Below are 26,634 nucleotides of genomic sequence, written 5' to 3' on the forward strand. Positions count from 1 at the left end.
TAATAATAATAATAATAATAATAATAAGCCCCAGAAGACTGCAAGCCAATTAAAAGAAGTGCAAATTTTTAAATAATTCAATTTTGAGACCCTGATGAAAGTCTAAACTTCACTCACTTAGCAGCAATGTCAGAGACAGAGACAAATGAGCATCCCCATTTATCCCACTTTATCAGCCGTCTTCAGTTTTAATGCCTCAAAGGAAACAGCGTGATAACGATCTGCAAAATATGCGAGCCAAAATGTGTGGAGATGTTACGAAATGCATTCGACAGCTGCAGAACCATGTACATGTAGGCTATTAGCTAGCTGAGTGAGCTAGACTAGCTAGATAGTATGAAAGCTCAGTATTAAAATTAACACATCACTTCAGTGTTCTGTAGCGACTGCTTGTTGTGTTAAATGTATTCAAGTGCTGCTACAGTATAGAGGTAATGCTAATGTTTAAACAGCTTCTTTGCTAGGTAGCTAATGAAACCCCAACAGCGCATGGCTACGTTAGCAAGCCAGCTAACATTACTTTCGTTTACACTGTTTATAATGGAGGTGGTGTTAACTTCAGCATAGCTTACTCATTTAAATGTTAAAAATCCTCAGATATAGAACATTTTCGGATTGTATTTCAGATTGTAGCCGTGTAAAAAAGTAATTTGCAAAGTCATTACTCGAGTAGGTTTTCACCAGATGACTTATTTACTCTTCTTTGATCATGACTTTTACTCTTTAACTCAAGTGTGTTTTGTACTCTTTCCACCATTGTTCATTAGCTGATGAATATTTTTGAATAGTTAAAGCTTCTTCGCTTCCTAAAGACATACTTTTAATAGGAAAACACAGCTGTATCTCCGATTCTTTTCTCTAAGAATGCAATGCTGATTCACTACAAGCAATCAGCAGCTACAATTTTTTTTTTTTTTTGAATGGACGAGGCTTTAACCTGGCCGAGTGGCTTTAATTACCTCATTCCCAGGGAGACATTTTACAGCATGCTAATGAAGACTGCTCTGTGTTCAGTGCTCTGTTGCTGTGAGACAAACGAAAAGACATCCAAATAGTTTAAAAGGGGGTAAAGGGGCAACACCGTGCTGGACACAATGCTAATAAGTCACTGAGTACGAACAGAAAAAGAAAGAAAGAAAGGGGGGAAAGGGAAAGGGCAGAGAACAGGGAGAATGATAAAGGCTGTTTTAAGAGGAGGTGGTGAACAACAGTGTAAATGTTAGACACAGTGGAAAGGGAAAGGGAACTGGGTTCTCAGAGGCCTCATGGACGGACTATGACATGGATCTCATGCTCCTGACTCTCATCCTGATCCTCAGCACTGTGACGAGCTGCTCCAGTGGTGAGATGTTCAGATTACATTTCTCTATTTATAGATATTTTATGAAACATCTATCCAAGATCGACTAAAGGATTTGTCTAACAATACTATCCACTAGATGAAGATTTTTGCCCAAAAGGAGCCCAGATAGACCGAGACGGATTGCACTGTTACTGGACGTCAGCGTCTGCATTAACCTGGCAAGAATCAAGGACTGATTGTCAGAAAATTAACCGAGGAGATCTCGCCGTGGTGGACAAACCGAGCGTTCAGAAGTTTATAGAAAACTCATTTCTGCTGTAAGGCTTTGCTATATGTTTGACTTGTTTTTGTCATTTTTATAAATATTGTAAATATTCAATAATTACATATTGCAATCTTTTTTCCAAGGAGATTTTTTTTTTTAAGTTTTTTTTTAAGTTTTCACTTAGATTATTAATTTATATATGAGGTAAAGAATTTTCATTTATAACAACCAGACATTTAATGTGTTACCATTAATGTGTTACCAACCAAAAATGCTCAAAGATTAATAGAGAATGAACAGAATTAACAAAGACACAAAAACAAATAAAAATTAATGTGATATAAATATTGTTTTATTGAAATTTATTCTTTTACCAAATATCTTTTATAGCTCCTTTTCTGCTCTACAGTATGAGTACTTGTTTTTTTTATTGCAGGATATACCACCATTTCATTTTAAACATCGTAAAAACCAGGGGGATGTAAAATCAACTGACTGTTACAGAAATAAGTTATCAATTGTGTATGAGCAAAAAATATTTTTATTTTATTTTATTTTTTCCATTTTATTTTTTAGCATTTGTGGGTATTTTTGAAATCTTCGTTTGGCCATGCAGCTGGTTTTGTGGGTTTTGTTTTGTTTCATTTTGTTTTGTCATATAGATCGTTGTGCATTTGTGTATTTTTCTTTTTTGTCCATTTAACAAGTAGTTTGGGGGATTGTTTTGTTTTGTTTTGTTTTGCCATAAAGGTAGTTGTAGAGTTTATTATGGATTTTTTTAAAAATCTTTTTTGGCCGTACAGCAGGTAGTTCTTCGAGAAGGGGGTGGTTGTTTTGTTTTGGCGATATACAGTAGGTAGTTGTGTATTTGTGGATTTTTTTTATGTTTTTGATTGATTGATTGATAAATAGGTTGTTGGTATTTGTTTCTGTACAGTAACTGTAATTTTCTTTCTATACAAGAAGGTGTTGTAATTGCCTACTCCTCCTTTTCAGAGAAGCCCCTGCACTGGTTTGGCTAAGAAATGGACTCTCAAGTCTTTTAGGTTCTGCTATCCCGAATCATGAAGACAGAGAGCGAGAGACTTGTTCTCAGATGTCTCTTGGTTCGGGACAGTGGACAAGCAGCCCATGTATCCAAAAGCATCGCTTTATCTGTGGGAAACAGATATCAGGTAATATAAACTAACTTTCTGAATATATTACTGCACCCAAAGACATGTAGAGAATAAAGTACACAGAATAAATTAAGCTCTTATTTGAAGAGACATGATTTTATGTGCTTCATGCCTATTTTTTGATGTCCATGATGTCTCTGGAAGTCGACGTGTTTTTCTTTCCCTTTATCACTTCTACTGTGGTCAGGAGTAGACTTTTCACATCAAGAAACTTTTCTCCAAAACATAGCTTTACTTCCTTGAATCAGCTTTACTTGTCAGATTTCAGTGACATTTTCAATTGCCATGTTCAAAAGTAAAAGCTGTAATTGTAATATAGCATGTGATGGTGAGTTGTAAAAGCCTGGAGGAGGGCCAAGGCTGTGAGGACGCATGCATCTCTACCTCTCTCCCTCAGGTGTTTCCAGCCGCTCCTTTATTACTCTCTCCCACTGATTAGACAACTCAGTGCCAGACGTGCATCCTCACAGTCCTGCCCCTCCCTCCTCATTTAGCCAGCCAGTTTTGTCTTGTGAAAATATTCAGAACCCTTTTCAGACAGTTTGGGAGTTTGCTTATGTGTGAAGACCTTGAAGACCTTTGCCTGGTGCTGAGCTAAGGTTATGGTTGACCTAAGCTGAGGGTTGGGCTAAGGGTTAGAGTTGAGCTAGGGTTACAGTTAAGCCAAGGTTAGGTTTGGGCTAAGGTTAGAGTTTGCTTTGGTTTAGGATTGAGCTAGGTTCAGGGTTGGCGTATGGTTGGTCTATGGTTAAGGTTAGGCTATGGTTATAGTTCAGCTAGTTTTACTTTTAGGATATGGTTGAGGTAGTGTTAGGCTTGGGCTAGGGCTGTATTATTGTTAGAATTGGCTTAGACTCAGGGTTGAGCTTGGATTGGGGTTAAGCTAGGGTTATGGTTTTACTAGAGATAGGGTTAGGCTCTATCTCTAGGTTTTTTCCTCCTAAATACTGCACCCATCTCTATTCAGCTTCTAATCAGTGTCTGCCTTGAATGAATGAATGAATGAATGACTTTTGTGTCCCCTTATATGGAAAAGGAAAAAAAAAAACACTAGAAATAGGTAAAATATACTGCTGGGGTGAAATAACAGCTAGCTTGCCATCTGACAGATACCACTTAACCCAAGTTTTTCTTTCCTGAAGTGTCTTTGCCATCATTGGACAGCTACGTCATTGGAGTGCCGCTAATGTCTGGCGTATACACACAGTCCCAGTTACATGCACTGCCCTCACCACCGGACTTAGAACAACAGAGAGCTGAAGTAGGCACACATGAATGTATACTATACTAACTGATGTAACTACTATGTATATTATTCATGTATTCATATGTTTGCTCATGTTTTGGCCTTGCAAAATTGAAACTCTTTGTTATGTATGTATGTAATGCTTTTAACCTTTATCATTGTTTGTGATTTCTTTTTTTTGCCTGCACAGATGATGCTGTTCCCAGGAATATGGGTCAGTCACGGAGGCCAGGTGCTCTCTGTAGAACTGGTAGCTCAGCCCAGTCAGCAACTTTCCATGGCCAAAGTTCAGATTTTACGGCCATACTGCAGCCCGAATCATCACTTAGTGCCCCCAGGTACGTGAGTAAGTATGTTCATTATGTTCTAAATAATCAATGACAGGGTGATGTGAATAAGTTACTGTTACTGACAAGTTACTTTTACCATCTCAAATTTGATTATTTTCCCAAACAAGCATGTCCCAATGTGCATTATTCCTCCTATACCACAGCAATTTGCCAACAATTACTACCATTAATGCTTACAGAAAACTTTATTATATCAACAATTCTGTTTTTATTAGTTATATATATATGCTCTATATGTCTTGAAGGGCTTATTTAGGTGTCTTGTAGCCTTATGAACACAGCCCCTAGGTGAAATGTTAGCATAGCAAAGCCTGTAATGACCTGACATCATGCTCTATTATATGCTTTATGAACGTATATTAGACATAATAGAGCATTATGTCAGGGCATTACAGTGTAATGCATTATAATATCCTATGTGTGCCGCATGTACAGTTATAGTGCATTACAAAAATCGGTGCCTCCGGTGTTCTGTAGTGCTTTATAAATTTTTATGCAATTAACTGTTTTATCCATCATGAATGCTACACATGCTACACATTACAAATGCTTTAATAATGCATGCAGTCGTAACACAACCTGGTGTATGTTGTAATGCATCATAACTCGCATACATATACTATGTGTACTATATGTACATAGTTATGTTGCTTTATTAAATTAGTCTCTTCAGTATTCTTATGTTACAGTTATTAAAACAATATTGTTATTATAGAAACAATATCATATTTAAAACATATTTGATATCAGTCCACAAGACATTACTTGGTAGTTCTTGAATTGTAGTTTGTTTATAATAAAAAAAAAATGGTTAACTATATTGGTTAAGCAAACATACAGTATGATGATGTATATTACAAAGAGGAATTTTGGGTGAGATAGACATCCACTACATGTTAGCTATTTGTTATTTTAATTCCAAATTTTCGGAAGTAAATATCACACAAGATGGCTAATAAGTGGAAAATTGTGAACATTCCAACCACTGAAACTCTGAGGTTTGGTCAAAAATTGAAGGTTATTTGTTTAAGATAATGGTCATACAGTGTGTAAAGCTCATCATCCTCTGTGTCAGGCTGCAGCTCCATCCTCAATCTGTTCACCTGCTGCTCTGTGAAGCCTCTGTGCAACACCACCGGTGGCTGTCCAAACGGACAGTACTGGTGCCATCTGGTGGAGAGCTGCCTGCCAGTCACCAGTCCCTGCAGCCCTTATCACTCATCTGCTGATGGACACGGCTTCACTCTGCCTCCCCGCTACACTGCAGTGACTCCTTTCTACCACATGGTGGCAGACATAGCTTTGGAAATACCTCCAGCTGATGAGCCTGTCCACATCGACGTAAGCAGACATCCTTGCCTTACACTTTACATTCTTCTACCCTAAAGCTCTTTAAGGAAACACTTTACTTAAGGCTGGTGTTCAGAACACTACATGACATCTAAATAAGCCTTTTGTAACAACTCAAATTAGTCTGCAAAAACGTTCATAAAGGTTAATTCCAATAGGTGCCACATGTCCTAACTTCCTCTGACTGTTGTGTGTGAAAATCCCAGGAGATCAGCAGTTTCTGAAATACTCAATCCAGCCCATCTGGTACCAACATCCATGCCATGGATAAAGTCACAGAAATCTCACTTTTTCCCATTCTGTTTGATGTGAACATCAACTGAAGCTCTTGACCCTTATCTGCGTGATTTTATGCTTTGTGCTGCTGCAACCTGATTGGCTGATTAGATACAGTAGCTGCATAAATGAGCAGGTGTATAGGTGTTCCTATTAAAGTGGACAGTCAGTGTATGTACACAGTTATAGTGCATTATGAGTTATATATCAGTGTTCTTATGAAAAGTTTTATATATATATATATATATATATATGTATGTGTGTGTAATAAAATAAATTTTGAATTACCCTTTCTTTATTTATTCACACAGGTCATGTTTAAAGGAAAAAAGTTCCCTGTATTTCCTGACGATATTATTGCCGTTCAGCACACTAGAAGATCCGGAGAGTTCCTGCGCTGTACGAGCGGCTCTGATTCCGCCTGGCGCCAGAGCTACATCTCCATTCCTGGACCTGAGTGGGGTGGCTGGGTAGATGTCGCAGTGCCCGCTCTGACAGATCAAGGCCACTGGGTGGACAACATGTCCTGCGACCTGCGTCTGATCTACGAAGACCCTGGACATCTCTATGGTTCTTCTCCTCTCGTGAACAGCACACAGAGTGAACTCAGTATAGACTTGAGCACACCGAGCAGCATTCTGATCAACGCTCAGACCCCAGTGACAGGAATGCAGATTCTCTATCCTGTACTTAGCAAAGAAAACCAAATACATTTACCAGTAAATAGCCAAACACTATTTATTATCAAGATCCTTTCAGGAAGAAATGCGACAAGCTTATGGTCTGCCCCGGTGTCCAGGGCAGGAGTCCCGTTCCTAAAGTCTTGTCCAGCAGAGATTTCTGAAATTCAGGGCATTTGTCAGAGGGATTCTCCTGATACGTGGTTCTCTTACGCATACGTCATGCCCACTAGCCAAGGGGAACAAACTCTGAACATTACAGCGTCGAACCAGCTGAACTCTCAGATGCTGAGTGTGAAGATTCAAGCTCATATTATTATCACAGGACTGAGAATACAACCGCAGGGATTTCATAGAGTTCTAGTGGACATACCACAGGTAAAGTTATGTATACATATGAAAAGAAAGAAATTTTAAAGCTGCCATTTGTCATTTTTAACTGTTTGTAGACATAATCATTGCAATAATTGAAATGTTTCATTTCAGTAATAATTTCAGTCAAAAGTTGATTCAGGATATTGCCATATTGATATCCTGTATCTGATTGCAAACTGCTATCCAAATTAACTTGGATTTTGGTATCCAAAAACTTAAAAGCATGACATTCAGTATGTCAGGGAATCACCATTAGCTAGTGAGGTTTTAGACATCTTTAAGCTGACTGATGATTATCAAAACTGCATGTTTAACTTGCTCCTTACTCATGATCTTTACAGGAAGATAGCCTCTGCAAGGTCAGAAAATCAATATAATTTGGTGAAGTATATTTATGGTTACTTAATTTTGAGGTATCAAAGTATCTTATTGGCAGGAAACACCAATTTTGGCCCAAATCCCATTTTTCACCATGTGGAAGTGATGTCACTGATGGGTTTTCAGATATTTGATCTCATAACAATTGGGCATAAATGTAAAAGGTTCTTAGGAGACTTCCTTTCTCTCTGTCTACAGATGTTCACTGCAGCAGTGGCCACTGGTTCATCTGTGAAGTACACCTGGGTAATTGATAATCTTGTCCAGTTTGCCCACACAGGAGAGGCTTACAGTGTCACTTTCAACAAACCAGCAGAGTACACGCTCAAGGTAACCTTGATGAATAAATAAAATAAAAAAACATCAACTGGAACCTTATGGCCAACCTAATAAAACCTCAAAATTGCAGTAATTACTGTGCATAAAGCCATGTTATTTTCTGTAATAGGTAACAGCAGAGAATCCGGTTAGCATTCAGTGCACAGAGGCCAAACTCACGGCAGATGTAATGACCCCATTAGCTGACCTCACATTACTCTCCAAGAGGGAGGCTGTTGCTGTAAACACCTCAGACATCTACGCCATTAGAGTGAAACTGGATGTCTCTATCGGTGTCATAATAAGGTTAGCACATTTAATGCTTTCAAAATTTTCATGCTTAAAATGCTCAATTAGATTTAACTTAGATTATGCTCTTTTTGGAGCACTACAGGTGGGATTTTGGTGATCGTTCTAGCTGGGTTAATCATACAGTCATCGCTCCGTTACAAAGGAACGATGTACCACTGGATCGGACTGCAACACAGATATACCTGCAGGACACTGCACATCATACCTACACAACACCAGGTAAAGACTTTGAGGTGATATTATAATTTCATATTTATGTCAAGTAAAGAAATGGAACAGGTTCAAATTGTTGTTACATTGTGTTATGTCACATTATGTCCGATATAAACTAAGCTACAACAATAGTTGTCATGTCATTTTAGCGTACAGTAAGTCAGTTTAAAAACTGTCATCACACAACATGGTAACACTTTCTGTGAAGGCCATTTTCATTATGCCCTGTGAACACTTTCATAACATTTTATAATACATTAGCCATTATACATATTCTGATAAGTATTTATGAAAACAGCCATGCTTATTTATAGCCATGCATATTATGTACTATAAAGTGATAGCATACTGCATTTTATATAGTATTTATAAGATATCACCATAGATGCTAATGATGGCCAGAAAATCCACTTAAGCATGTGCATAATCTGACTATGAGCATGCATAACTTTTACTGTGTACATATTGACAAAAGTTTAAGCCAACTTTAAATACAGCCTAATTTTTTTTGTGTGTAACTTGATGTTATTAAGTCATATTTTCATGATTTATAAAAGTCCTGCATGTAACTACTATAGCTATTTATAAGCATTTATAAGTAGGTAAATCCAGATAAACCCCATAACAGAACGATTGCCTATAGTTATATCTAATACATAATATTTATGTCTATATACTATATATTTTTCATTTCTGTAAAGGTGACTACACACTGAGGATACAAGCCCAAAATGAATACGACTTTATCCAAATGGCTGTGCTACTTAAAGTGAGATCTCCACTGACCAAGCTGCTAGTTTTATCAAAGCCTGCTCTCCCCAAAGTGAACCAAACTATTCTGTTTGAAGCCTCATCACAGCCATCTTCATATGGAATAGTTTACATGTGGAACTTTGGAGATGGCTCGTCAGAGGTTGAAGGACCTCATAAGATAACCAGGCATGCTTTTAAGAAAGCCGGTGTGTTCAATGTTTCTGTGTGTTCCAACAACACCCTGTCAAGGCTGAAGTCCTGGATGGTTGTAGAAGTTTTTGAAACTATCTCAGGTGTCCATCTGAGGTTTAATGGCCCCAGTGAACTCAATTCAATCACTGAAATCAGTGGAAGCGTATCTACAGGTACCAATCTCAGATGGACCTTTGATCTTGGTGATGGGACTGTGTTTAAAGACCTCGAGAAGAACTCAGTCTCCCACGTCTATAGGTCTACGGGAAACTACACTGTCCAAGTAACAGTTTGGAATGCCGTGAGCAGCGTGAGACAGTCTATCAGTGTAGAAATTTATCAACTTGCTGTTATGGGAATCCTGCCAGCGGACTGCATCGTGAGTGGAAAGGAAGTAAATCTTCAGGCACTAGTGACAGGGAATGTTTCTCAGCTAACTTTCCATTGGCGTTTTGGAGACAGTACTGGCATGTCCGTGAAGAAAGGAACACCAACTATTACCCATACGTTCTCAGGTACTGGGCGTTACCTCGTCGACGTGACCATCTATAGCCAAGCAGGATCTGCACACTATCAGACAAACGTATGTGTTGAGACCTTAATTACAGATTTGAACCTGCACTCATCTCTAAACGTTGCAGCGGTGGGTGAAGAGATATGTTTTGATGTGTCAGTGCTTCCAGCCCGTGGTGAAAGCTACCAATTTCTCTGGTATAACAGCTCTTCCTGTGACTGCCCTGTCAATGGGACATCACATCACTGCTTTGTTTTTTCAGAAGAAGGCAAGCATGAAATTGTGGTAATCACACAAAACCAGGTCAGCAAAAAATCTGCAGCAACAGCCATTTTTGTCCAAAGACCTATATCAAAACTGATTGTACGACACAATGGCGATATGGATGTGTTTACTGTCAATCAGTCATATTACTTTTGGACTGAGCCAAGCCAGAATAATGTTGTTACTGAGTGGGACTTTGGTGATGGATCACTGAAGAATGAAGGCCAAAATATGTCACATACTTTCACATCAGCTGGTCAGTATCATGTCAGTGCTTCAGTTTTTAATGCAATTAGCAAAGAGATTGTGGGTGTTGATGTAGAAGTCCAGGTTCCTATATCTAATGTAATAATACATACTAATCAGCCATTTGCAGAAGAAGGACAAGAAGCAGTTTTCACTGTTTCAAGCAATGTCATGGATAAAGTCGATTTTTATTGGACAGTGGCCTCCCTGGCTGATTCACAGCTTGGAACATCAGAGTACAAATATGTGTTTCCAAAAGCAGGGATCTTTCATGTTAGAGTCATAGTACAGAATCTTGTCAGCAAAATTGAAACCTCAACAACAATCGAGGTTTTAGAGAGAATACAAGACGTCCAAATTACAAGCCAGATTCTTAAATCTATGAGATATTTCCCCACAAACGAGACCATCACTTTGATTGCTTCTGTAAACCATGGTACCAGCTTGGCATATCAGTGGTTAGCTCTTCAAGATGGTGTTAATGATGTAGTTGGTGTTGGCGAACATTTTAAATTATATACAAGTCACCCTGGGAATGTGTCTGTCAAGCTTATAGTTGCCAATGTTCTTGGTAAAGTGCACAGTAATTTTTCTTTAAGGGCAGTTGAACATATTTCTGGTGTAAATATCTCATCACCATTAAACGTAATAGCAAAAGGAAAACCCATTAAGATAGAAGTGACTATGAAAACTGGGACAGATCTTCAGTATATTTGGTTTTTAGATAATGATCGCTCTCCTATAACAACAGATGTACCTGTTGTAGTTCATGTTTTCAATGCCACTGGTGGTTTTAAGCTAAAAGTGTCAGTGGGAAATGTTCTGGGCTCAGTCAATACCACTAAACAACTCACAATTCAGGAGCCCGTTTCAGAGATTGACTTTGAGGTAAATGGCCAATCACATCCCTGCTTTGTCACATCAAACAGTCTCTTGAAGTTCCATGGATCTGTCAGAAAAGGAAATGATCTACACTGGGAGTGGACTTCCATTTTATGGGAAAGAAGTGCAATTGTTTTAGGTAAAAATCAAACCATCAACTACTCCTTTACAGATGCAGGAGATCATCGTGTAACACTTAACGTCTCAAATGAGATCAGCTGGCAGTCCGTGTCACATATAGTAACAGTGCAAGATGCCATTAAAGGTCTTAGTCTAAGAATCAGCGATGCGATCATCTGTGAGAATGATCCAATCACTTTCACGCCGTCCATCATTCAGGGAAGCAGTGTTTCATTCAGCCTGGAATTTCCAGGAGGGAATACATCCCTAAAAGTTCAGGAGGATTTTACCACTTCATCCATTCCTGTCGGAAATCACACCATCAAAGCAATTGCTAAGAATCTTGTTAGTGCCTTATCAGTAAACATCACAGTGAAGGTAGTAGAACGAGTTAAAGGTCTTCATTTGGTTGACTGCTGCTCTTCTGTCTTGGAAGCCTCAAAAACGGTCAGTTTCAAAGCATCAGCAAGCACAGGATCTAAGGTCACTTACCGATGGAATTTCCACTTAGACGGCTTCAAAACCTTACAACAAACTGGTCAAAATGTCCTGTATTCCCCATTTAGCAATGGATCCCTGTCTGTGACAGTAGAAGCTAGGACTGACTTCTGTTCGCAGTCCATTACAAAGACAGCGCAAGTTCAGTGGCCAGCGAAAAATGTGAAGCTCTCCATCTTATCTGGTAGACCTTTTGTAGATCACAAAGTCACATTTTTTGCCCTTGTTGATGGTGGGAGTGACCTTATGTTCAAGTGGAACTTTGGTGATGCTAATGAAGGGATCAGGGTTACAAAATCCAATAAGGAAGTCTACAAATATAATGTTGAAGGCAGATTTGTGGTCCAAGTAACTGTTTTCAATAACATCAGCCAAGTCTCAGCACACTTCCCCGTTCTGGTAAGGAAACTGGAATGCACCCAGCCTCGCGTCACCCTCATCCAAGAACAGGCGAAAATTCTTAAATCAAGGCCAAACTATTTTGAAGCAAGTGTGGATCTGAATGATTGCATTTCTTACAAGACAAACTACCTCTGGGAGATCTTTAAGGCTCCAGACTGCACAGAAAGGAAAGTCTTTTTAAATGGTTCAGTGGATGTTACCACACCACTCCTGACTCTCCCAAAGCACACACTAGAATTGGGAGACTATTGTCTAAAGTTTACTACTAGTTTTGAAGGAACACCATTACAACATTATAAGACTACAGGGTTTTCTGTAGTGAACAGTCCATTGGTTCCACTGATCAAAGGTGGCTCTTTCCAAATTTGGTCAAACCAGAAAGACCTGATACTAGATGGAACTGAATCTTATGATCCTGACACTACAGTTCAAGATGCTGATCTGTTGGAGTTTCAATGGGACATAACAATAGTGAGTATTATGAGCCAAATCATACATCCAATGCCATGCTTTGCATATATTTGCAAGTATTCACCCCCCTTGAACTTTTTCCACATTTTGTAGGGTTACAAGCTGGAACTGAAAGGGTCTCAATCCATGCATCTACACAAAATAGCCCATATTACTGAAGTGGTATATAAGGATCAATAAGGCTCAGAAATAATTCATGGGAAATGAGGCATGAGTTTATGGTGTGTGTTTGACCTCAGTGCAGGAGGAGGAGACATGACTTGAGCTGATGTTACACTTTGCTAAATTTACAAGATAAAAACACAGAGGTTGATTTTGCATAAGTATTCACTCCCTAGTTTTTGTGCAACCAGTTGCTATCAGAAGTCACACGGTTAGTTGAATGGAGTTCACCTGTGTGCAATTAAATTGCATGCGATCTCAATATAAATGCACCTGTTCCTGGAAACAAATTACCTTTACCGTCACCATTACCTCCGTCCTCAGAGCAACATTACCTACTAAAAAAAATATGGCACAGCCATGACTCCTAGAAGAGGCTGTCTACTTAAAAAAAAAAGTGCCTTTAAATGTTGAACACTGTGTGTATCAAATGCAAATCAAATGGTAAAGATCCCAATTCAGTCCATTTCAATTCCATGTTGCAACACTACAAACTGTGGAAGGCAAGGCACAGTACTGTCTTATTTGAATGCTTTTATGAACCACTGCAAGTAGCAAAACCATCACAGCATAAACAAGTCATGTTATGATGTGCATCCTGTAGTGTAACCTAATCTAACCCAGATTTTACTTCTAAAATGAGCATGTTTACGTTTATAGGAGCGGAACACCAGCACATCTCGCTATCCAGCATCCTTCCTTGATAATTATCCTATTCAGTGCAACAGCAGCAAGCTTATTCTGCCCAGGCATGTACTAGAGCCAGAGAGAGTGTACCACTTCACACTAACAATTCAGAAACATGGTAGATCACCTGTCTCTACTGTCCAGCATGTGAGTACCAGCTATTAGTACTGAATAAAGTGTATTTCTGATTTAAAAAAAAATGTGTTATAATGCATTAATATATCATAGTTGACCTGTGTCTTGTTTACTCAGGTTCAAATAAATGAAGCAGAAGTGCTACCTGTGACTATAAAGTGTGTGTCCTGCAGATTGGTGTTTTCTTCTTCTGTCAGTTACAGCCATCCTATTGCTTTGGCTGGACGTTGTCCTCTGTGCAATAGCACTGTTCAGGTATTATAAACTTATATTTATGCATAAATTGCTTGGACTTCCTTTATCAAAATATGTTTGCATAAGTCATTTAAGCATCATTACTTGCATGAGTTCATACAAACTTCCTACAGATGTTTAATGAATCCAATTTTATTTGGAATTACAAATCTTTTTTTTATACAATGTGGGCAAATGAAGGACTCCTTACATACTTTTTTAATTCTGTCCCCAGTATAACTGGACTGCGGAAAACTCAAAAGGTGAAGTTTTACTGCTGAATGAAGTCACCACTTCAACAGGACACAGCTTTGCAGATCTTGTCATGAGACCCAATATGCTAAAACCTGGATTTGAGTATATATTCAGTCTTAATGTGACCCAACCAGCTACTGGACTATGGGGATCAGCGAGCATTGCTTTAACCCCCAATCACCCACCCAAGGCCGGCAACTGCACACTGTCTCCAGGAGATTCGGTTCAACTTCTACAAAATGTAGTTTCATTCAACTGCTCAGGTACTGCAATATGTTGCCTAGAACAAGTTGAGTCTCAGTTACGTGCGATTCTGACCTTGTACTTAAGACCTTGTACTGATTTCTTGCACAATATTGGCTTGAGTGAGTAGCACTAGGAGGCTTGAAGGAACCTGTAAGTGTTGCATTGTGGTCAGCTTATCCTTCAAACCGTGGGCACGTTTTCTTTACAGGAGAGCGCGTTGAATAAACAAAAACATTGGCATCTTAAGTACCTGCATAACCCGACACTGAATACTCATAACTTTCTTTGAGTAAATATTAACATTACTTTCAAACCTCAAATCGCTGACTCTGAAAACATTCCAAATAATTTATTCCAAGAATAGTTTATTTCAGTCAGTTATTATTTACTTTTCCATATCTACAGGCTGGGTGGATGAAGACAGTAGCTCTGCTCAGATGATATACGCTCTTCATGTAGCACAATGTGAGAGGCCGGGAACACAGTGTCCCTTGATAACCCTATACCGAGGCACACAAGGCACTTTTGGCACGCTGGTACCCCTGGGCATTACAAGACCAGGCCACAATGCTTCCATCATTACTGTAATAGTGACTGTTGAAGACAACATGGGAGCCAAAGTCACTGCTATCAATAGGTGGGTGAGATGCTCCTGCTATCATTAACAAGAACAATTGCTGTTAGATTTATTGCTTAGGCATTTTATTTTTGAATTTTTCTTTTTAACTTACCTATGAATAAATCATGCAGGAATCTGGTAGTCATGGTGCCTGTGAGTGACCAAGATACAACGGAATGGTTGAGGAAAAAGAGTCAGGAGGAACTGTGGGCTTTACTGAAACAAGGCAACCCTCAGGATGTTATACCATATGCTACTGCTCTGACCAGCCAGCTCAATCAGGTGAGTTTCACTGCTCTCAACCTGGGTTTTGATGTCATGAAAAAAACTACAATTATTGTCAGAAAAACTTTGCTAATTAACAAGACTAGTTTTTACTAGACAACAGCCTACAGAGGTGACCAACATTGCTAATAAGAAAATCCTAAAAAAGTAAGAAAGAATGCACATTTTTATTTATGATAAACAGCATATTTGACCATGCACTTTTACTGACCTGAAAACAGTCCCAACCTCTTGTCTTCTATTGGTTAACAAAACTAATGTGCACAAATTCACCAGTTAAAGTTCACTTAGGTGGAGTCAACAAGAAGTGAAAGTAGCCACTTTTTTCACATCTTGTGCCCTTTCCCCTTCAGTAAATTCCACTAGGTGGAATTTTTGTGTTCTGACTGCTATTTCATCAATTAGCAACCATAGAACAACAGAGGAAACTGAGAAGCACTGTAGCATCGTGGACGCAGGAGTTCCTTGTTAATCTTCACAAAAAGGTTATAAATAAAACACTGAACACATTATTATATCTGTTCATACGGACGTTGTAGACAAAATGTTGTAATGCACTGTAACACTACAGCACAGTATCTGTTATAATATTTGTTCTTAAAGACACCTATAATACCCGCAGGCACAATGCATTGAAACATACACCTTTGGTTGATTGTTCTCGACTCAAGTGTTCTTAAAAGTATATAATGTATTATACAGCATTATGTCAGATGACTACAGGCTTTAAATGAAGTGAGCTTATGTAAATGTCTTTTGATATGACTTAAATTTCATTTATTCAATACACAATATCTTTTGAAGCAATACAAGTGCTAACATCAAGTGTTATTAAAAGTACATAATACATTATGAAGCATTATCTCAGGTCATTACAGGTTTTAAGTGAAACGAAATTATGTAAATGCCTTTTGACTTAAATTTCATTTATTTACCATGGATATAGTTAGCTTTAAACTGATTTAAGGTACAAAAATAGACCAGTGTTATTTTTAGACTAACGCTTTAACATGTAACAGGTAAAATACATACTAAAGATACAACAGGTTTATGCTTGAGGGACCAGGTACCAGTGCAGTGACCACCAATAGTACAGTTTAGTACCCCTTTTTCTAAGAGTGTACAGATAATATATCAAAGCTTGTTTTATAGTGCATTATATTGCATTGCTGAACCATGCTTCGTAGTGTATAAATGAGTGAGTGAATGGACAAGCCATTTCTAGGGCAGTTTGCTCAGCAGTCGAGCAAAAAAGTAGAAGATAACCAATGTCTCTATAATTTCTATGTGATTAAATACATTATCTGTCTGCTTTTTCACAGTTAAAGGCCACTAGCATGCAGGAGTTTAAGGACAAAGTCCAGATGCGAGGCAATGTGACCCAGGCCTTGGCCTCTCTCTCAGTGTCCTCGCTTCAGGATGCAGCACAAATTAGCTCAGCTTTGGCTCATTCAACTGTACGTCTCATTTTATTCACGATAACTGAAAAGACAGGCATCGGAAATGGTGGTTACTCTGGCAAGGCCTACAGGCTATCACCAAGGGCTCAATAATTTACTTAACAATCATGCCATGTGGCAGATTATGTGGGTAAAATAAAGAAAGAAAAGAATAAAACAGCTAAGAGGGCTTCATAAAACGTGAAGGAGTAAGAATCAATAGAAAAGCTCATTAATATAGACTGCACCAGTAGTTCATGAGCATTAAAAGAATTTTCGCTCTGTTATAGGCCATTACTTCTGAGATTCATTGTGGAGACTGTAACTCTCGAGTCGTGGAGGCCATGGGGAAGATGATCAACGTGATCAGAGAGCAAACTAGACAAGGAGATGTTACTCCTATAGACACTGGAAGGAATATTCTGAATGTTTTAAGTATGAAAATTCCTTATCCATGAACATCATGATCAAAAACATCATCAAGTTTAATATGCTCTTTGTTTTCTTTAGGTAGCTCAATGTCTGTTCAGTATTCAGCAAACGCTTCAGGTTTACTCTCCCGCCACACTCAACATCAAGACACTGCAATGTCAGCGTTTTATCAGGTCGGACAGCTAATGCGTAGCTTAATGTGGTCACGGATGCCTGGCGAGGAAGCTCTGTCCCTCAAAGCGCCACAAATCAACGCCGTAGGCAAACGCAGTGACCTGACTTCAGACCTCCTGTGTACTGACCTGTCCAGCCCTTGCCAGTTTCACATCCCTCCGAATCTGAGCTCACAACTGAGGACTGAAAGACAGGAAATTGTTCAGATTCTCCTGTTTATGGAGAGCGAGGCGCTCCCATTCATCTCCGCTGCAGATCCACCAATTTCTACTACGCTAGCTGCGATGGAGTTCGCCACACCACAGGGTCTGCCGATCCCCATTGCAAACCTGACGGCAGAAAGTGCCATACGTGTGACTCTACAAAACAAGAAGATGGAGGTCTCAGGAAGGGTTAATGTCACTCTGCCATCAGAAGGAATTGTGAATTTCACAGTCGGGGCTGTTGAAACGGAGCCGAATGCTGGGCTCTTTGTCGCCTTTAACTTCAGCTTGATTCAAGGTACCATCGTTCACTGTTTACTAAATTAAAAAAGGTAATCATTGTCAAAATCTCTGTCGTAGTAGGAATAAAAGAATTTAGGACATGCTGTTATAGAAAATTAATGAACTTTGGGGTAGTATCAGTAACTCTGCTTCATCACACCACCCTGTCATTGATAATTTTACAATAGCTGCACACCCCCAAGTGTTTTATTCCTTACTTATGCATGTAGCTATAATTAGCTATAATTACGTTAATACGTTTATACCTTATGCTAGGCATCACAAGGTATTGTATAAGATAAGATGTGTTATAAATAAACTTTCTATGAAGGGCATATCTATAATAAACTATGAACACATTAATATCATATCATGTTGTAACGCATTCATAAAGCATTGTTATAATTCTTTATAGCAATCTTTATTATGCATTATGAATCTTTAACATGATGCATTATAAGTAGTGTCTATAATATATCACCAAGCCTCACTTTGCATTGTGCATTATGAGAGGATATAAAGGCGATACTGTGTTATAAGCACTAGTTAATCACTTTACGACATATAAACGACCCTACAAACTCTAATGCCTTTTCATAAATAATTATAATGATGTGTATAATGTATTACGAACGCATTATAACATGTTATGAATGTATTCATAAGTCACTATACATATGGCCTTTATAGAAAGTGTTACTGAATTTTTAAAGTTAATGGATAATTAACATCTGCTGTATTTAAAAAAACTGAAAGATTTAGGGAATATACTATAGATTTGCGTCAACCCGTTTTAATGGTGATGTTTGTTATTCCATAGACATACATAAGGTTTTTTACACAAATGCCTATAAAAGTAGAATTTCTCAAATCATTTCAGTGTTGTATATTTGATGTTATACACTTATACTGTCTGTATTGGCAGGAAGTGGTACGTTGAGCTCTGGAAAAGTCAGCATCATTGTAACTGATGACCAAACCTTTCAACCGTCCCAACACTCTCATGTTAAAGAACTCACCCTCGCCTTCTCAAGCACGAGACCTTCAGTGGAGGAAACAGTCTTCCTCACACCAGTGTAAGTTCTTTCCTTGCAGTCAGTACACACTGTTTAGCATTAACTCCTTGTCTAATGGCAAATCATTTCTATATCCAGCTTGAATGGCTCTGCTAAGGACCTGTACGTGACCCTAAAGAACAGCGTGGGTGTGGAGTTGTGTGTCTCGGTGTGTGTGTTCAGCTCGCTCTGCCAGTTCTTCAGCATGGAACAGAGACGCTGGAGCACAGCCGGTCTGAGCGTGCTCAGTACTAGCAGCCCTGACGCTGCTCACTGCCTCACTGAGCACCTCACACTGTTTGGAGCCAGTCTGTTCATTCACCCAGATGCCATCGTACTACTCCCACCAGTGCGTCAATCTCTTGAATATCATCTTTTTAGTATGAATAGTATGGGTAAAGATAAGACTTAAAGGTTGATTTCACAATTGAGGTGCCATTTATCCCCGTAACTCTTAAAAATTAAGTACTATTTTTATAATTTGTCAACATTCAATCTAAGAAACATTTAAACATGTATCTCAGATAACAATTTCTTTTTTTTAACAAACTTTCACTGTTCTTAAATGAGTTTTTAACATAGATCTAGCTAATAACAAAATCTTGTTAACTAGCATAGCATCCATGCAAATGGCATGAGAACTGAGGACAATCTGACGATTTGTCTAATATTGATTAATGTTACTTTCAATCTATAATTTGAGTAACAGGACTGTACTTACAAAGTTACTTTGTCAGTCAGTACACTTGAAAGTAAAGAAAAAATGAGAAGCTTTTCTTCTTCCCATGATCTTCAGGAAATTTCGATGAGAAAATTCCTGTTGAACACGTGACTTGTGGAATATTAGTAAGTTGGAGTTTGTAGGGGTGAATGTGTTCAGGTAACAGGGTGGAGGGAATGAATTAAAATGTACATTTTTCATAACCTCTAATGGAAAAGTGGAAAAACATGTTTCAAGCATAAAATGTTAAAAGGATCCAGACATTTATCCAATGATAATTTATGATTATTGAAGTATTTTAATAATTATAAAATCTTTATACTTTATAATTACTTATATACTTATATAGGCTGTGTGTTGAAAATGTCTCTTGTCTTTAAATCATATACATATTTATAAATGTAATATCAGTGGGATACAAATGCCACCATAATTGTGGAATCACCTTGGAAGGAATTGTCTAACCTAATCTCTATTATTGTACAGATACTAATCCAGAATTTCAAATACTAAAATGACTACATTTCGATACATTTCTCTGTATCAAGAAAAGAAAAAAAAGAAACACGGAGGTCTAAGGGCAGTTGTTGAACTTAGTCAATAAACATTGAAAATACAGGTAACAGTTTTCATTAGCAAGGGTTGCTAATGAATAGCTTATTATGCTGTTAAATAGTCATTGATTTCTTATAATTAATATGTAGTAGTTTACAAGTAATTGCAGTCTTAGTCAGTACTAGATAAGCAATGAAGTGTTCAGCTGTTAATCACTGAGTTCACTGCAAACTTACATTTTAAATTATGATGATGTAACAGCTTATATACTGATTAGGTATTGGTGAAATGAACTGACAGGTAAGTAGTATGGCAATTTACTAGTAGTTATGCATTACATTTAGTTAATTACACTAATGAACTGTTAATTTTTAACGAAACATTTCTTGAGTTTTAAAAAATTAGTCCTGACTCTGTATGGATGAATGATATACATTTCACATATTGTTCACAAAGATCTTTGATCGACATAACGAGTGAAGACTTTCTTTAAAATTTTACAAAACTATGTTAATGACATACATCAACTGCACTAAATCAATCCAAAAATTCCTGACAGATTTTATGTTGATAAATGCCAACCAGCCGTAAATTACCAAGCACGGTAATGAATTCTCATTTAGTGAGTCACATACCTCCATAAAAGGCAAAAAGATCACAGAGATCTCAAAACAAAATGACCAGTAAATGCTGAAAGAGTGCCTCCTAAGAGCATTGTATGGTAAATCTTCCAGTAGTGCAGCTCAGCCATTGCAGCACATCGGCTATAGGCACACACTTACGCTTACTGCTTTTATGGGGTGCCATTACTTTTTTCATAATTAGATGTCTAGTCTTATTTGTCTTAATTTATGGATTTGTTTTAGATTTTTTTTTGTCATTAATATGAAACAACTCAGTTACACAACAAGTGATTTAAACTTGACAGCATGAGCCATATATAATTATATCATTTAAAACCAAGGTTCACATCAGTGAGTTTACGTATATGTAGATTTTCCTCAGGAACTCTTGTAAGATAAGAATGATTTTCAGAACTAACTAGATTTTCATAAATATCCCATTGCTTGGGTAAGTGCTCCTACGAATGTTTTACAAATAAATTCAAATCTACTCATACACCTTTTGGTTAACATGGATGCTTTTGGTAGATGTAAACAACCATCATGCAATTGTTATTCTCATGGTGAACCAAACCAATAAATATCAACTGCTTCAATTAAGAAGGAAAGAGAAATAAAGATGGTGAATGCACCAGAAGACACTGAGAGCAGAGAAACAATGATGTGAAATCTGTATCTGCTCACTCCTGAGGTTTCCACTATGAAACCCTCAGTTCTGACCTGTGAAAGTGTCACCTAAATGATTTTACTGCTGCAAATAAGCCAGACTGGTCATTTAGTGTGACATGTGCTTGTCAGACAAGACATATAAGGCTCAGCAGTAGTTGAAGGAAATTACCTACCTGAAGACTCTTACCACACCTTGGTCTGAATCACACCCCCTTCAAGTCTCTAGCATTACTCGACTGGACCCACCATCTCTCAAGGTGCATGGAAGACATGCATCAATACTCTTCTCTGTCCTGACACTAAGTCACTGGCAAAACTAAAGATCCACCTCTTCACCAAATACTTGCATTGGCACATTTTAATCTATTAAAAAGATCCCTTGATGTATTTTTTTCATGCTGTACTAACATTCCCCTAATAAAGTTTTAGCTTGGTGTTCTTAGTTCTGGTGCTGATTCTTCAAGATAAGCCCCCCAAAAAATGGTGGTCCTCTAGTCTCCCTTGGTGGTGCAATGTAAAAATGCTCTAGTAGTTGGTGCTGATGTTGGTGGTTCGAGCCTGGCTTGGGCTGTGTGAGGTTGTGGTTGTTGAGGGTGTGTGTCTCATTGTGGTGTGGGCTGTGGAGGTGATAGGAGAAGAATCCCCCTAAGGAGGTATGAAGGGGAGCAGGAGAAGAATCCTCTTTGTTTGCTCTTTCATTGTTTATTAAAAGCTTATTCTCCAGAACTCCTAGTTTTGGCTCCCAGCCTCCTTTAGGCCTCCATTGTACCACACACCTTCAGCACCAAGCCCTGCACTCCCAGATATTTGGCTTGCGAACCCTACACAGAGTTCAATCCAGGACCTACCAGCATCACAACAAACACCACAGCTCATACCGCTGAGCCACACCAGCTCACACTAGGTATCCTTTTTTGGTATATTTCTCTTTTGTTTGTAGGTGCTGCAATAGTGTCAAGAGGCTAAATTGAACCCAGGACCTTTGGCACCAGAAACCAAAGCCCTGACCACTACACCAATTGAGGACAGATAGGAACCTACTTTTTTATAACTTTGATTTTAACTAAGGCATGCGTTAAGGTCAATTGAGGACTGGAGGTAGACAAGGGATTGAGTTTGGTTGTAATCTAAAATGGTCTACTAAAAAGAGACAGTCCTGGGTTTTGATGTTTTATCTTGGAAACACACCTTGGCCCCCACAAAAGCGCATTGTGTGTGATTTTGTAGATCATACTCAACCTGTGTCTCTCAAACTGGTCCTTGTGAACCAGAGTCCCAATATGTCTAAACCACAGGTTCCTAACCTTGGCTCTGGAGTATCCCCCTGAACCAAAGTTTGAATCTTGTGCCAAAACCAAGCAATAGAATATGTAGTGTGTGCTGGATTCTGAGAGACAACAAAAATTTCGAAAGCCTGAATTCCCCAGTGACCAGTTTAGGAACAGTGTTCTGAACACACACTGAGGTGGCTTCTTCACATCGCAAAAGAAACACATTTAGCACTGATATGGAGCAGGAGTGCACTTTACAGCACTTCTGCTCCATATCAGTGTTAAATGTGGTGCTTGTCAATGAGTGTTGCACAGTGCATTAATTCAATTCAGTTCAATTCAATTTTATTTTATTTGTATAGCGCATTTAACAATGGACATTGTCACAAAGCAGCTTTACAGAAATAAATGGATTCAAATATATATATATATATATATATATATATATATATATATATATATATATATATATATAGTAAATATGTGAATTTATCCCTCTCCCAGGTTCTAAAAGTGACAATGTTGCAACATCTACATACAGGGTGTGATTTGTTAAATGTGAGGGGGATATTTTAAATTGAATTGCTACATTGGAATTTTATTGACACTGTTATTCATATCAAATGCAATTCATAAATTATAAGCCTAAACTACAGAAAATAATTGGTAAACTATAGTATGCTTCCATGGCTATTAAAGACAATTGAGAATGACAGTGAGAAACCATGGAACTGGATTAATCTTATTATTCAAAGAAAGAGTCACTATCATTAAACTGTCAATTTAACACCCAGACCATGGCTTCCATAGAAAGTGTTACTGATAAATCTTACTGTTTCAGTCAGATGGACCGAGCAGGAACTTGCTGGTGGGGATAGTGTGTGGGATTCTACTCCTGATTCATCTGCTGGTTGGTCTCATCACCCACAAACTAGACCATCTGGACAGCCTGCGCTTGAGCTCCATCCCACTATGTGGCCAGTCAGGTCGCTACCGTTATCGGGTACTGGTCAAAACTGGCTGGTACAGAGGGGCCGGTAAGTCAAGACTGAATTTAATGTTATATATATACATACATACATATATACCAATCAACCATAACATTAAAACCACCTGCCTAGAGGATTTTTCTGAAGAACAGTAGGCACTTTAACTGCTCAGGACAAACAAGGGACTCATGAACAACTATTACAAAACATTAAAACAGTGATTGATCATCCAGGTAACAACACACAGTATTAAGACTCAAGTGTATGTAAACTTTTGAACTGGTTAATTTGTGCGTGTGTGTGTGTATATATACAAACCAACAAGTTAATTCTTTTCCTAAAATAGCATCTCCTGAAGTGTTTTATTGTTCTTATAACACAGCAGTTTGCCAGCGATTGTCTTTTTACTAATTAAAGAATGGCACACTGTACATTTTATCCATTTATAGTTGTGTTTAATGTTGTGAAACATTTGTTCCTGTTCTGACTTTATACTACATTATAGCAGCTATAAACAGTCATTCCCCCATTCCATTTAATAGACCATGTATCGCTGCTCCTTGTCTCCTCCAGGAACCTCTGCTCATGTAGGTATTAGTCTGTATGGTCTAAACAAAAGTGGCTCACGGCACCTGCAAAGAGAAGGAGCTTTTCAGAGGAACGGTCTAGATGACTTTCAGGTAGAAACTGATGTTAACTTGGGAGAAATCTGGAAAATATGCATCTGGCATGACAACACAGGTGGGAAATATTATAGAAATGACTTTTCTTCTATTTAAATTGTTCAAGAATAAAAAAAAAAGTACATTTTCTTCTCTACTCAGGTCTGGACCCTTCATGGTATCTTCAGCATGTGACAGTGTGGGACATGCAGACGGATAACATGTTCTTCTTCCTGGTGGAGGACTGGCTGTCTGTGGAGAATGAAAAGAACTCGGGATTGGTTCAGAAAGTGGTGCTGGCTACATGTAAGAGCTGATAAAATACCTTCTGAATAAAACAGCCTCATGTGCTATAGTGTGAATATCCATTTTCTTCTGAAAATTTATCTGGTACAGGGACGGACAAATCAGTAGCCCGGGAGATCAGGCCAATCGGATTTAATGTCTGGATTTTTATTTTTTTATTTGTAATTGCCTGATCGACAAGTGGGTTTAATAAACCCTACTCATTACATTAGGTTATTTGAATGCATCTCATTAAAGGCAATAATAATAATAATAATAATAATAATAATAATAATAATAATAATAATAATAATAATAATTTTATTTATAATAATATTATTATTTTCAGGATACGCAAGGGCCCTGTATAGACATGAAACAAATCATAAAAAAACTAAATGTAAAAATATTAATAATGTTTCTTTAAAAAAATAATAAATAATACTTAGTTAACAGAGTAGTTATACACACATATATTTACATTTACAGCATTTGGCAGATGCCCTTATCCAGAGCAACTTACAGTTATCTCATTTATACAACTGAGCAGTTGAGGGTTAAGGGCCTTACTCAAGGGCCCAGCAATGGCAGCTTGGTGGTGCTGGGAGTCAAACTCACAACCTTCTGATCAGAAGTCCAATGTCTTAACCACTGAGCTACCACTTGAGAATAGAATATAATAGAATAGAATATATATGCACTATATCCTTTTTTTAAATGATCTATTTAGGCATCACGGTGGTGCAGCAGGTAGTGTTGCCGCCTCACAGCTCCAGGGTCTCTGGAGGGTCCCAGGTTAGGGGATTGTGTGTGGTTCCATGGGGATTTCCTCCGGGTTCTATCCAGGGTGTATTCCCACTTAGCACCCAATGTTCCTGGGATAGGCTCTGGCTCCATCACCACCCCAACCAGGATAAAGCACTTTCTGAAGATGGACAAATGAATGACTCTACTATGTTCGTTTATTTTTTGTAGGCCCCCCAGAGCTTCGGCAGTTCGGGAGGATTTTGCGTGCACAGCTCCTATTCGGACTGCAGGATCATCACCTCTGGCTGTCTCCATGGGAGCGTCCAGCTCACAGCACTTTTAGCCGAGCTCAGAGAGTAACTTGCTGCGCTCTGATTCTGCACCTTTACCTGGCAGCAGGGGCAGTGTGGTACGGAGCAGTGGCCACAATAAGCAGCGGGTAACAGAGCCAACACCAGTCCACACATCCCCTTTTTTCCAGGAAAATTACTTCAGTACAACACACATCACAGCGTAGCACCTGATGCACCCGGGGTTTTTTTATCACGACTTATTCATGTTAATGATTTTCTGCTGTGTTGAATTAGGCATGTTAGAATAAGGAAACTCAAGCATGCACTTCAGAAGTACTGTGATTATTTAATGATATGCTATATCGACACGATTAGATTAACAAGGATAAACCATTTATCCATGCTCAGAGGAAACGGTACTAAACTTACCATTCAGGACATAAACTCTCGTCACTAACATGGTGCACTCAAGGGTAGGTCTGTACCTTTAATTAGAGGACTCGAAGGGTGTAGTGTACCTTATCATTTAATGTAATTTAAAGCTAGTGAAAGTACATGTACATTGTACTTTGGAGAAAAAAAAAATGTTTGTTTAACTCCAGAATTATTGGCACCCTTCATGAAAAAAATAGCTTTATCAAATGGAGATTCTGTAGTTTCTTTTTTAATGCAATATTTTTTACACATTTTCTCAACCAGTGATATCTTTCCAGCAAAATATAGATTTCAAAATGATCTGCACTCCCACAATTAATATTTGGTAAAGCCTTCTTTTTGAAAAACAGCACTAAGCCACTTTCGTATAAAGGTTGGTGATACTTGTAGAGGTTCTCAGACCCTCTTCCATACTCCATTATGCAGTATATTTAGGTTCGTGCATATGGACATCCATTTCATAAGGGACACTAAGATGCTGATTTTGTGTCCTGCAACCATTTCTGTGTAGATTTGCATTAGTGTTTGGAGTCATTATATTGTTGAAAGATCCATATATGGGAAACCTTCTTGCAGAAGCAAGCAGGTTT

At 38.3% G+C, this 26,634-nt stretch overlaps 1 protein-coding gene across 1 annotated transcript in view; it reads left to right on the plus strand.

Moving 5' to 3' along the window:
• The first annotated feature begins 842 nt into the window (after window positions 1–842).
• Window positions 843–26,634, plus strand: part of pkd1b (polycystic kidney disease 1b) — a 42,021-nt gene continuing 16,229 nt past the window's right edge. Inside the window, exons 1-25 of the mRNA XM_026915333.3 lie at window positions 843–1,342; window positions 1,440–1,620; window positions 2,565–2,743; window positions 3,889–4,007; window positions 4,183–4,330; window positions 5,418–5,683; window positions 6,280–7,026; window positions 7,600–7,731; window positions 7,850–8,025; window positions 8,114–8,250; window positions 8,946–12,586; window positions 13,409–13,582; window positions 13,688–13,825; window positions 14,040–14,322; window positions 14,711–14,942; window positions 15,056–15,206; window positions 16,532–16,666; window positions 16,939–17,083; window positions 17,159–17,755; window positions 18,665–18,815; window positions 18,894–19,143; window positions 23,475–23,670; window positions 24,196–24,363; window positions 24,447–24,590; window positions 25,545–25,755. Coding sequence (XP_026771134.3) covers window positions 1,282–1,342; window positions 1,440–1,620; window positions 2,565–2,743; window positions 3,889–4,007; window positions 4,183–4,330; window positions 5,418–5,683; window positions 6,280–7,026; window positions 7,600–7,731; window positions 7,850–8,025; window positions 8,114–8,250; window positions 8,946–12,586; window positions 13,409–13,582; window positions 13,688–13,825; window positions 14,040–14,322; window positions 14,711–14,942; window positions 15,056–15,206; window positions 16,532–16,666; window positions 16,939–17,083; window positions 17,159–17,755; window positions 18,665–18,815; window positions 18,894–19,143; window positions 23,475–23,670; window positions 24,196–24,363; window positions 24,447–24,590; window positions 25,545–25,755 — 8,762 coding nt within the window. The 5' untranslated portion in view covers window positions 843–1,281. The remainder of the gene's footprint in view (window positions 1,343–1,439; window positions 1,621–2,564; window positions 2,744–3,888; window positions 4,008–4,182; window positions 4,331–5,417; window positions 5,684–6,279; window positions 7,027–7,599; window positions 7,732–7,849; window positions 8,026–8,113; window positions 8,251–8,945; window positions 12,587–13,408; window positions 13,583–13,687; window positions 13,826–14,039; window positions 14,323–14,710; window positions 14,943–15,055; window positions 15,207–16,531; window positions 16,667–16,938; window positions 17,084–17,158; window positions 17,756–18,664; window positions 18,816–18,893; window positions 19,144–23,474; window positions 23,671–24,195; window positions 24,364–24,446; window positions 24,591–25,544; window positions 25,756–26,634) is intronic.

This window comes from Pangasianodon hypophthalmus, chromosome 12 (genome assembly GCF_027358585.1).
Source record: "Pangasianodon hypophthalmus isolate fPanHyp1 chromosome 12, fPanHyp1.pri, whole genome shotgun sequence".
Lineage (NCBI taxonomy): Eukaryota > Metazoa > Chordata > Actinopteri > Siluriformes > Pangasiidae > Pangasianodon > Pangasianodon hypophthalmus.